The 13,379-nt window shown below is 38.9% G+C and overlaps 1 protein-coding gene across 1 annotated transcript; it reads right to left on the bottom strand.

Moving 5' to 3' along the window:
* Positions 1–493: 493 nt before the first annotated feature.
* On the bottom strand, positions 494–13,125 carry LOC141482144 (collectin-10). Its single transcript, XM_074174882.1, has 4 exons — positions 13,021–13,125; positions 8,769–9,038; positions 3,818–4,005; positions 494–640 (listed from the first exon to the last, which is right to left on the bottom strand). The coding sequence occupies exons 2-4, from the start codon at positions 8,942–8,944 to the stop codon at positions 522–524; spliced, it is 483 nt and encodes a 160-aa protein (XP_074030983.1). The 5' UTR covers positions 8,945–9,038; positions 13,021–13,125; the 3' UTR covers positions 494–521.
* Between the last annotated feature and the right edge of the window lie 254 nt (positions 13,126–13,379).

Below are 13,379 nucleotides of genomic sequence, written 5' to 3'. Positions count from 1 at the left end.
CTTGCGGAAATGTAATCACTCACCGACTTTGAATGCTGTGGTGCTTGGCGAGTGGTGAATGAAGTAGGTAATAGTGATGTGTGTGAGAACAGTGTTACTGTTGATAAATATCGTCCAAACGAGGTCTTACCTTTTAACGTGTGATTCCTAACACGGGTCGGACGATAGCAAGTGAAAATCGAGTATTCAGACTGGGGCTTGAACCACCGACCAGCACGGTAGTCAATTCGAGTGAGTGAACAAAGCACCCACGTCGAACCGCCTGGCTACCGACCGACCTTTACATTCTTTGAATATGCTGATAACATACTATACTATTTTGGTAATCAACTAAAATGGTGAAATACTGCAAAGTACTGCTGGATTGTGCATATTTACGAAGAAAAAATATATTGAGATTTCGCAGTAGATTATAGGAAACTGGAAATTCATTTGAAAGGAGATATTCATTCTTCACTGAAACGAACAAAAAAAATAAATTTATGATATTCATTCACCATTTCATTGCAAACATAATTTTTTTATGGATATGATAGAGTTAAATTGTCTTCATAGTTCGTTATATAGCATTTCTCCTTTCTTGAAGCGTTCTTGAACAATTCGAAGAGTGATTGCTGTGCTTCACATTTTTTTCTTTTTTCTGGAACAACATTCATAAGATTGAATTGAAAGGATATGAATTACATTAGTTTGGACTTCCATTGTCTGATATTATATAAAATGATTTGAAATACCTGAAAGAACTAAAAAAAAGAATGAAAAATATTAAAGAAGAAGATTATAATGACTGTCATCACCCGAAGACGATTGTAGAAACTAACAATCGAAACGTCGTGAAGTAACTTGGCTTGTATTTTAATTTTTTTTTGTACTTTTGTATCTTTATTTTTGTTCAATTTGTTCCATTTTTCACTTGTATTTTATTTCACTATTATTTCATTTCAGGTTTTTTTGCTTAATATAATTGTTATTTTCAGCTATTCGTTTATAATTTTCTTCTTTAATTTTTTTAATTCTTTTTTGTTTGAATCATTATATATGATATCAGACAATGGAAGTCCGAACTAATGTAATTCATTAATAATAATGATTTAGTAAGAATAATTTTTGGGAAAGGAGGGAAACTCCCACAATAATTTCAAACTATTAGGCTCTTTCAAGAATTTGGTCCGTTTGTATAAGTCTACTTCAAACTGTGACTTGTCAGTGGATACTTATTCAATTCAATCGGAATATGAGCCATTTGAATGAGTGCACTTTTGCAAATAAGTCGATTCACTCCGTCAGCATAAAAATTGGGTGCTCGGAATTCGATGAAGTCGACGAAGGCCATTTTTGCTTCGCCCTGATTGGCGAAAGTTCTACTGATGAGAAAGTAATAGAAGTGCTTAAAAAGATGGTAGTCGGTTGGCGAGAGGGCGGCGGAAGATGATTGATGAAACGTGCGGACGGGTGTTGTCGTGGAGCAGGACCAGACATCTTCTGTTGACTAGTGCCAGCTTCTGCTTACGCGATTTTCGGTGAACTTCATCGATTTCCCCACGATAGGACGCTACTTTGATGGTTTGGTTCGGTTCCAAAAAGTTATAGTGGATCTCACCATTCAGTATTCATGGTATTTTATGGGGGGTTATCGCGTTTGGGAAGTGCCTGGGTGGCTCATAGGTGTCCAACCACTATCCTGAGATTGTCTCCTGTTGTCGTACAGGATCCACTTTTCATCACACGTGATGATCTGATCCAAAAAAATATCGTTTTGGTTACGCAAAAGCAAGAAAGAACAGACCTCGGAAAGTAACGATTTCTGTAGATCATTCAAATCGTGGGGTGCTCACAGTTTTTGACCATTTCAATACGTGCTGAACCATTATGGGAGCTGACGCCCAAGTCTTCCGCCATCTCACGCACCGTCTGTGATGAGTTGGTAACCCACCAGGGTCCTCAAATCCTCGTCCTGGATTACTCTAGGTTAACCACTCCAGGGCTCATATTTGAAGCTGAAATCTTCAGAACGAAATTCCGCAAAACAACGTCGAAAAGGTTCATCAACACTATCATTGCCAAACGCCTGATTGATTCTTCGGGCTGTTTTGGCAGCGTTTTGATTCAATTTGAATTCTTCAAGGAAAATTTGCCGGAAATTGCTCAACATCATATGCCTGCCCCAGCAGGGCAGGCAGAAAGTGTGTGCTTTGCTGTTTCATCATTTTCCAAACAGAGGTGACACACACTGTCTTCCGACAGTCCGAGTCTCTGCATATAATGATTCAAATGACAGTGGTCACTGTCATTTGAACATCGTAGTTCATCCCTACTGTATTCCAACAACTGTTTGGTATCAAGCTTCGAAGGGTAAATGAACAACGCCTTGTACTGAGCCAATCCTGGAAGATTCTGCAAGAAGTCCATCAATCTTCTTGCCATACAGGTGTTCAATTTTTCTTTGGCTAAGTCTAAAGCGATTCCAATGACAGGTACTGGTCCGATGAAGCTGCTTCCAGCACCCTTATTTGCAAGTAAGAGAGCCCGTACACGAGCCACATTTTGCGGTTGGATCGACCACACAATTGCAGTCGCTAACTCAAGCCGCCCATAAGAAATACTGTACTACACGTACACGGGCGTTCACAAAAGTCAAAACGAACGTCTGCAGTCACCTTGCTGCTGATTTCCGCTGAGATGTCATCGCGGCATCCGCCGTACACTAACCACAAACTTGCAGTGGTACCCAACTGCGTACACCGTCGTGTACTTTTTCTTATATTGGTCTCACAGCGTTCAATTTTTGATTTCAAAATTCTAATTAATTCATCAAAAAACTGATATGGACATTCTGAAGTAGTTAAAAAAATTTTTTCGTCTTGCCGGAGTTAACTGGTTGTTGCTTGTATGTTACTTCCTTGTAATTTCAGTTTTTTGCTTAATACAATTGTTTTTTCAGCTAATCTTTTTAATTTCTTTACAGATTCTTTCAGAGATTTCAAATCAATGTATATCATATTAGACAATGGAAGTCCGAACTGATGAAATGCACCACGAAACATTAACAACCACCTTCAAACAAAATATGAAAATTTCCTTTCTATTGTCGCGCAACCATAAGTAGTAGTGCTTCTTCTTCGAAATCCATATTGAAACGGGCACTAAACTCTGACACCACAAAATATAGATGTCAGTTGCCTCAACTGCAAGTGCGGTTTATATAAACGCAAGTCGACCACAAAAATGTGGTTGGGTCAACCACGAGGTGCAGTCAACGTGGCAAAAATGTTGTGGTTGCCTTAACTGCAAATATGTGGTCCGTGTACGGCCGGACTAAGTAAGCAGCCTCATTGCCTTCTATGCCAGTATGACCAGAGACAATCTGTTGGGTCTTTCCATCGAGGAGAGTCGTTTTTGGCAATTTAGACGTTGCTCGGTAGAAGCCAAGAGCTTCCAACGCCGCTTGACTGTCCGAGATAATTTTTATTGACTTGTGTATGACGTTGGATTCTTCCAATTTCTCCGCACACAATTCAATAGCGTAAATTTCCGCTTGAAGTACAGTGGCATAGGTTCCTAGGCAGGTTGATATCTCTGTCCTGGGTCTGCGACTGAAATAGTGTACCAAATTCTCTATCGATCAGTATACACCACACACAGTAGTATTAATATTTATTGAGATGGAGCTACAAAAACAAATGACATTAAAACGGACAAAACTTTGGAAATAACCTCATACCAAAGTTAACAATATTTAATAGAACATTATATTTGTGTATTTTTCTGGGGAATCACCGCACATTCTATGAATAAGAAAATATTGAATAACACATACTTTTGTCGTGTGTTCCTGTACAACTAACGCCAAATAAATCATTCGCTTTCTCTGGCTTGTTAGGATAGAATTCACACAGAGATGGTAATCTCGACTTGCAATCTACCACTCTCCACATTTTATCAGTATCCAGTACAACACAGTCTTCATTTACTCGGGAAGAGCGAGGATGTCCGGGTGCCCAAGCCCTGTAAAAAATTGAGGATAATTCTATGTGTTCTGTGTGTATAGCTACTCACAATATGTTCATAATACAGTGTGTAAAAGCCAAATGGAATGAATTCATTATTTGGGTTACGCTACATATTTCAACAGAATCCCGAAACACATCGAATTCAAATTATATTTTGACATACTTCAATGGAAAAATGATACCCCTACCTTCAATCGCCGTCGAATGACAGGTACAAACCCCAATTTTTCAAATGGGAAGTATGGGCTTATGATATATCGTTTGAAAGGTATCTTTATTCTCTATACAAAAGTGGTATTGCTTTCGAGTTAAAATCATATGGTTACCGAAAACTTATTACATGTTGAGTGTACTTCGTCTCTTAACGGTCATGCTAATCGGCAAAATTGCCGCTACTGGTCAACGGAAAATCCTCATTGGAGGAGAGAAGAACACACGCAAAAGTTAATGTTTGGGCACGGATTGTGGGAAACCATTGGTCCCTTTTTTATTGAGGACAACTTGAATGACGAATGACGACAAGGAAACCCTCAAGTTCCAGTGAATACGATATGGTTTCAGCAGGATAAGGCATCACCACATTATCAAGTTAATGTCCGGCAATACCTCGATCGGTGGATACAATCGGTGGATAGGGAGGCGAGGATCGATTGAATGGCCAGCGCGATCACCTGATATCTCATCACTAGATTTATTTTTATGGCGATACGTAAAGAGCAATGTGTACGAAGCTAAACCTTCAGATTTGAATGACTTAAAAAAACGAATAACGTTTGCGATTAGGTCGGTCACGCCTTATATATTGAATAATGTTAGAAGACAGTTTTATTTGAGATTAGGATGTTGCCAAGACGTTCGCGGTGAACATTTTGAACATCTACTTCGTTAACATCCATAGTTGTTTTTCGTATTATACATTTCATTACGTTTTGCATTACATTTTAGTTTTTGAGTGTATTTTATCGAGTTTCGGTAACCACATGATTTTAATTTATTTTATCTTAATTATTGCAATGAACTTGAAAACTATAACATTTTTAATTAGAGAATGAAGAGACCTTTCAAACGATATATCACAAACCTATACTTCCTATTTGAAAAATTGGGGGTTGTATCTGTTATTCGAAAGGGGTTGAAGGTGGCGTTGCATTTTTACGTTGAACGAAGTCGAATTATAATTTACATTTAAATTGTTTCGGGATTTTTTTTGAATATTGTACAGTAACCGAAATAATGAACTTATTATTCCATTTGGCATTTACACACTGCATAGCTGCTGTATAGCTGCTTTACAAGAATAACAAATAATTACTTCCGAAAATGTTCGAACAGCTCAGTTCTTGAAATGGGTATATTTTATGTCGACATGAAGGTAAGCTGTGAATTTATGAAAATTTAAAATTCACCATGTTTTGGAAAGCCATCCATCCGTTCAAATCGGGTACTTTTGAAGCAAATGCATCGAACCCTTCACCCAATCGAGTGGTTGATGATGACTTAGTTTTCGATACTGCCACTGAGTTAGAACCTGTTCAGCAAAATGTCCAATGGAAATCTGCAGTAACCCCTTCATTCCTTCTATGTACATAAGGACAAGACAGTGAACCGGCTCCTTCAACAACATTGAAGATTTTGGTTTACTGAAGCATTTGCCCTTCGCTTTTATTATGTCAGGCTGATGTCTCCAATGCCTTGATCCATTCGTTTGATGGATACAGAGGAGTCTAGGGTATGCGCACCATAAACAACCTTAGCACATAATGCAGATTTTTTACTTTTACTCCAGAGTGAATTGAATTCATTTTGGGATTGACAAATACCAAATTTATCGGAACCATGCTACTCCAGGCTAAGAAGCTTGAAGTAGTCCCAAACGAAGTCAAAATTAGTTATTGAATTGTTGGTCGCGGCTAAGACGAATAAAGCTCAAAAAATAAAGGTCACTCTTCCAACTCTTACCAAGAGTTGGAAGAGTGAACGTCTTACCAAGATGACTCCGTTTGAATTGTTGTCCACATTGGAGGAGTCCTTGATGCAGTAATACATTTCTCCTTCTACAATAAAAAGATCAGACCGGCTTACCACAATACCATTAAAGCCTAAGTGAATGACTGTCATTCACAGATTGACTACTACACAGCGCAATATTTTGGAGGAGTGGTCGTTGGTTAATGAATAGGTACTGTGCATTCCAGTAACCTACAGGTAGAAGTAATTGTCCAGCAAACCCCTTTTAGAAAAAAACATAATTTCAGCAATTTTGTGCACCACTATATTGCTTGTCATGTTTCACTTCTTTATTCATAATGGTTCACTAACTGTCGAATTAGCGTTATTTCACCAAGTTCATATCATTCATACAACATTCTCAACCGGGTTAACAAATCAAAAAATCTTGTAAAGATAATAATGATAGGATAGACATTTCCAGCTGACAAAGTGAAATGATTCTAATCAAGATAAGAAAATCAGCACCGTACTCAGGAGTGGTATGATATTGTCAAGGAAGATGCTATTGTTCTCCAACTGAGGACTGAACTAACTTTGATGAAAATTCATAACAGAAAGACTTGGTTGGAAAACGGTAGTCCAATTCATAAGAAATGATTTTCTCTTGATTTATCAAGCTGATTAATTTCAAAAGTTTCGTCCATTTGAATGTCATATATTTTTGTAGCTCCATCTTTCAATGAATATTGATTCTACTATGTCGTGGTGTATACGGATCCATAGAGGTTTTTGTACTTTATACATTGATGCTGTTAATTTTTTCCAAAGTTTAAATTTTTTTGTCTCGTTTTGGCTTTTCGTTAAGATGTTGTTGGGCAAATTCTGGCCAATGTTCCTCTACGACTTCAAATTGAACCAAAAAATTGAACCAAAGGGCTGCCGAAACAGCTCAAAAATTAACCAGGCATTTGGCAATGATAGTGTTAGTGTTCGCACTGTTCGACATTGGTATGCAAAGTTTCATTCCGGAGATATTAGCCTCGAAGATGAGCCCCAAAGTGGTCGACTGACAGTTATCTAGGACGACGATTTGAGGACGCCGTTGGAGATCAACTCGTCACAAACGGTGCGTGGGATGATTGAACTGGACGTAGCTCCATACTGCTTCCATGACGGTTTAACACATATTGGAATGGTCGAAAAGCTCTAGAAGTGGGTGCCCCACGAATTGAACGATCAACACAACTCGTTACGTTAGGAGGTTTGTTCTTCTTTACTTTTGCGCAACCAAAACGATCCTTTTTTGGATTAGATCATCATGTATGGTGAAAATCGGACCCTTTACGACAACAGGAGACGTAAAGGACGGCCTTCGGACACTGATGAGCTACCTAATAACATTCTAAGAGCAAAAACCTACCAATAAAGACCATGGTTACTGTATGGTGGTTAGTGGCTGGTGCGACTCACTATAACCTGCAACTGGGCCATCATAGCAGAGTCCTGATTCAATTGGCGCTTAGGTTAGGTCTAACGTGAGTGGATCTATTCGACCCTCCACCGTAACCTGCAAGGGTTTATTGTGACTCACACATATTCACACTCGACCTAATTGAGCCGATTAGTTTGTATGGTGAGTAGTCTTTCAGGTCAGATGGTGATTTGGTCCCAAGAGGAGCAGATACAAACTATGTGCTCTGCTGTTTCATCATTTTCGAAACAGAGGCGGCACACATTGTTTTTCGACAATCCGAATCTCTGCAGGAGATGATTCAAATGGCACTTAGACATCGTAGTTCATCCCTACTGTAGTCCTACTGTTTGGCAAAGCCTGAAGCGATGCCAATGACAAGTTCTGGTCCGACGAAGCTGCTTGCAGCACCCTCCTTTGTAAGAGAGGCAGCAGCCTCATTGCCTTTCAGGCAAGTATGGCCAGGAATCCAGACCAGAGGCAATCTTTTAAGTCTTCCTGTCGAGGAGACTCGTTTTTAGCAATTTGCTACCAATCTAGACATTGCTCGGTAGGAGCCAAGAGCTTCCAACGCCGCTTGACTGTCCGAGAATATTTTTATTGACTTGTGTATGAGGTTGGATTCTTCCAATCTCTCCGCATACAGTTCAATATCGTGAATTTGGACTTGAAATACAGTCACATATGTTCCTAGGCAGGTTGATATCTCTGTCCTGGATCTGTGACTTGAAAACACCTGCACCAAAATCGGAAGGTGTTTTTGATCCATCTGTGGACAAACAACTACCTGCTCTTAATATTTCCTTCTTCCGGAGGATCGAATCCTCTCTACTCGGGAACAGTACTTTATGAGGCAGTTCTTATTAGTTGACGGTTGGACGCATAAAGTTAGAGATCATTTCCAGAATGCTGCGACTTCCAGTGTTAACTAACAGTTTATTATACTCTGAATAAGACTGATTCGTGCAATTGACAATGTACACAAGTCTATATGCAGTCCATCTAGCCGCTGTCTCCAAACAATGTAGAGAGGAGGTATATCTAGAAAAATCTCCATGGCTGCTGAAGGTGGCGCTTACGGCTGAGATATTACAGTGTGAAGTACACTCATAAAAATGGACAAAACTTTTGAAACAATCTGATATAAGACTGGATGTACTGGAAATAGTACTATCTTGATGGTAATTACGAAAGTGGATGACTTTTAGTGTTTTTAATCTCAAAATGATCATTTTCATTAGTACATTAATGTTAACTAACCACCAAACCAAAAACCGATAACTGAAAGCAGACTTTCCAGAAAACAACTAATCAGAGGTAAGATGAACATACATTACCTGAAGGGTGAACAAGTCAGTGGTGAACCAGATACAGTCATAAAACTTCCTTCTTGATCGATGTCGTCCAATCCAATATAAGCAACTTTGTACCAATCAAGAAGGCTGTTATTAATCGCCTTTGACAAATGTCTTGTTCGTATCTCTGAGGATACATCAGCCAAATCAGCACCCATTTTCTGGCAATTATTTATAGCATTCTTATAATTCAGTTTCTCATTGACAACCGTCAATACTCCTATATTCTTATACAAATAGCATCACTACTAACTGTTACATGAAAAAAAAAAACAAAAAAAATCAAAACTTGGGAATGCACAAATATCATAGACAATTGGAATAGTTGATAGTGAGATAAGATTTATTTTAGAACACTTCAGATGGATATTGTAAAAAATTGTGATATTCTGAGAAGGATCAGTGTCTTTTTCGATTTTGTCCGATGTTTTTAGGTTAATTAGCTGATTCATATGCAAGACCTACTGGCTTTATTGGGGGCATAATTGTCAAAAACAGCCCTACAATATCAATACACTTTCAACCATCCTATTTGAAAATTATTTCATTCGAAGAACGACGTCTATATGGAATAAATTTTCCTAGATATAGCGTACACTGATACGCATACAGACATCGCTTGAGCGATGTACCTTGAGCACCTCAAGCATTTTTCTTCAGTGCTTGTGCATCTCAAAAATACATACATGACTCTATTCACAAAAAACTGATGTTTAGAATGTTCCACTAGAAACCAATGATTCGGTAGATCTCACTCACCACAAACAAACTCATACAGACACAACTATCAGCAACGATTCCAATCACACTCATTATCAGAACATTAACATAGCATATAAGACTGGTAACACATCGGTATACTACTCTGTTAAAAAAATTGAGTGCATTTCAATTATTTGCCCTTCAGATATAATACACTTGTGTCAGCATTTTTTCCAATCCTTGAAGCGCAAAATGCCGTCCTATCATGGGTCTTTCGAATCTTGGGGAAATAAATAGGTCGCGGGGGCTAAATATGGTGAATATGGTGGCCGAAGCTTGATTACAGTGTTATTTCGGCCAAAAAAATTACATTACAAACAAGCAATGACGAGTGAGCAGATGGATTATCATAGTGCAAGAGCCATTAACTGTTTTTCCACAATACCGGACGTTTTATTCGTATTGCTTCTCGTAAGCGGCGCATAACTTCTAGATAATCCGATCATTCGACTATGTGGCAAGAACTCTTGATGCATTACACCACAGTAATCGAAGGAAATAGCGAGCTTCACCATGACATTTGATCGAATTTGGCGTGCTTCTTTTGGTCTTAGCTCTCCTTGACTCTTCAGCTGGGTCGATTGGACTATGGTTTCGATGTCATAACAATATGTCCATTATTCGTCACAAGTTATGACCCTTATGAGCAAATCTGTACCGCTGTTGATGGCATTCAACAATGCCTGAGCGATGCTCATGCGACGGTTTTTGTGGTCAGAATTCAGCACTTTCTCAACATTTTCATCGATTGTTGATGTGCTGAGACATTCACATCTTCTTGACCTTCTGTAAAAAGCCTGTACTACTTTTCCTTGACTCAGAGTACAATCACCGTATGCCACTGTCAACAATTCGAGTATTTTTATTGACTTTCATTTTTCACACAAAATTCGATCACACAAAACTTGCATGCCTCCGACCAACGAACTAAACATGCTAAACAGCAAATCGCTAATCGAATGTACGTAGACGGTGAAATTTAAACATTCACTCCATTTTTTGAATAGCGCTCGTAAATATGAGAAATATCGAATCAAATATTGACAATGATAATGAATCAGGTGTTCACAAGCTAACACTTGGATATGTCTAAAAGTTTACATAGGAAGAACACCTAGGAAGAATTCGGAGCTTCAGAACACAAAAAAGTTTTGAGCTAAAGAAACAACCACAATTTCAACATGAACTGCAACATCTGTTTCTGTATCTGTAGAGTAGGGAGAGTGAGTGTAGGCCCACAGCATTTAGGCCACATGTGACCCATTTTACATCTTCTCGAGGAGTTGTCCTCCTAGGTCATCGTCCATCCTGTCCTTTCCAGGAAGGTGGACAGGTCACTAGGAGACATCTCCTTTATATCAGCAGGTGTAGGCCAAGACTCGCCCAACTCCCTTATTGACGATAACTCCAGACACTTGCATAGGACATGCCTGGCAGTTTCATCTAACTGTTCACTCATCCTGCATAGAGATGTGTCCACTAGCTCCATATTATGGAGGTGTTTCTTTAGTTGACAGTTGCCAGTCAGAAATCCTACTGTCAAGCTTAGATTTTTCCTGGTCATCGCCAGATTTTTTTTCGGCGCCAGCTTCCCAGGGTCGCTCAGGGTGATCCTGGCAAGATTGCATCCTTTGATTTCATCTCATCTCTTTAGGAATTGGGCATGGATGTAACGTTTGGCTAGTTCCGCAATTGCGAAGTCATTAGGTGCCACTGGGTCGTAAAATTCTCAGTCCAGCTGCTTCTTTGGCTGAAGAGTCGGCAATGCGTTTACCTTCACTCCTGTCGTGCCCTTCAATCCACCTCAGGATAATTTTATTATCTACCGTTTTCTTTACACGTTGACTGTTCAAAGCTAATAGAGCTTGTCTGCTATCAGTGAAGATTGTTATGTTTTTGCCAGAAATTCCTTTCCTAGTTATTTCTTTTGTGGCGATTGAGATACTAGCCAGTTCTGTTTGAACCACGCTAGTGTTTTTTCCATTCCCCACTTAATCCTTAGGCTTAGTGATCTAGAGTACACTCCACATCCTGAGCCTTCTTTGGTTTGTGAGCCGTCTGTATATGTGCGTATTGCATTTGTAACATCTGACTCTGTGTTCTGTTTCATTTGTATTTTGTAAGGTTTATTAAACACAAACCTAGGTTCAATTGCATCACTAGTTGCCTGCAGCAGAGGTTGCGGAGTGAGCGCTTCTCGCCATTGGCACAGCCTCAATCGACCCATTTCTACTTCGAGGTTTACACCAGCCGTCCGCAATCGTAACATGGTCATTAACGCAACCTCCATAACGTACAGGTCCAGAGGGGTCAGACCAATAATTGCTTCTATTGCCGCTGTTGGTGTTGTTCTCATGGCTCTTGTTATGTTTAAACAAGCCAATCGCTGTATTTGATATACTTTTTGGATGCCTGTTACTTGTAGATCTTTCGGTCCCCATGCAATGGCTTCGTACGTTAACATAGGTCTTATTATCGCAGTGTAGATTCAGGTGATCACACGGGGTGAAAGACCCCATGTGCGTCTCACTGTCCTCCGACATTGCTCATAAGCCACATATGCTCTTTTTGCTCTACTTTGTAGGTGAGAGTTCCATGTTAGTTTCCTGTCGAGGATAGTATCACAGTATTTTACCTCTTCAGAGAAGTTCAGTTTGCTTTTGAAGATTTCGGGAGGTTCTAAGCCCGAAAAACTTCTCTTCCTGGTGAAAAAAAAAAACCATCTGTCTTCTTGAGATTGATCCACAGTGAGTGTTCCTTACATCATGATATTACAAACAGAAAATAAAGGACAAAAATGAAACCTGCAGAAATCACTGGAAATTAATGGAGAGAAACAATCAAATTCTCTATTAAATGACCAACATGAAATTAATCACTGCCCCATATTCAACTCGTTTCCATAAAGTTTCAATAATTTACCGTTATTAACCACTCTTGTTCAAAATTCAGCAGCTTACCTAGAATCAATATTGTATTGTAATTGTGTTAAAAATCACACGTTGAGAGGTAAGACCTCGTTAGTTCTTAGCTCGCTGTGGGTTGTCGTTCGTAGGGGTGCAATAGCTGGTTAACGGAAAAACATTTTCTAAATCATATTTTTTTTTTCAATTACGTTTTCCTAATATCTACCTGTTTCTCTAAAGTCATCGTCATTACCTGTTTGAGTTGTTATTTACTGTCCTATGAAATGCAGTTACATTTTAACGTCTATGGGGTTTCCGTATACATTATTATCAAGTTTACAATTTATAAAATGTCAAGTAGGTACTGATACGGTTGAAGAAACTGCTAATTTGTGTCCCTACACTCCACATATAAAAAGACCAACCAAATTGAACCTTGATATAATGGAAAAATGTAATTATGAACATTTGCAGCGGTGACTACGGCGGGATTGTATAGAATATATCGTTAATAATCGCATTTAAAAAAATAACCCAGCTGAAGGCTACATTATTACAGTACTTACTATTTCCATAGGCACTATAATAGTCGAAAGATAAATCAGGAACCAAAGTAAAACTATTTTTGACTTCAGTACAACTCAACACCTGACAATTTACAACGGAGCCTTCAACATGTTGCTGTGCTTCTCTTGGACTGAAATTGAAAGCCAAACCATTTTTTCTGCGTGCAAATCTCATGCATTCCTCCACCTTGTTGACGTTTGTTAAAGAAATCAACGGTAATGTAGATCTGTAACAACTTTTGATTTTGGAATACCTCAAAAACTTTTTTGCTGGGACACAATGTTTTCTGGGATATACAACCGTGAATATCAGAATGAGAAGTAAGAACCGTCTCATTGTGGAAACAAAAAGAAATACC

The sequence above is a fragment of the Leptinotarsa decemlineata genome, unplaced genomic scaffold (genome assembly GCF_025532065.1).
Source record: "Leptinotarsa decemlineata unplaced genomic scaffold, Ldec_3_MD MMD2_tig00000882_RagTag_RagTag, whole genome shotgun sequence".
Lineage (NCBI taxonomy): Eukaryota > Metazoa > Arthropoda > Insecta > Coleoptera > Chrysomelidae > Leptinotarsa > Leptinotarsa decemlineata.
The sequence above is the reverse complement of the archived record's forward strand: the minus strand, read 5'-3'. Positions and strand labels throughout refer to the sequence as shown.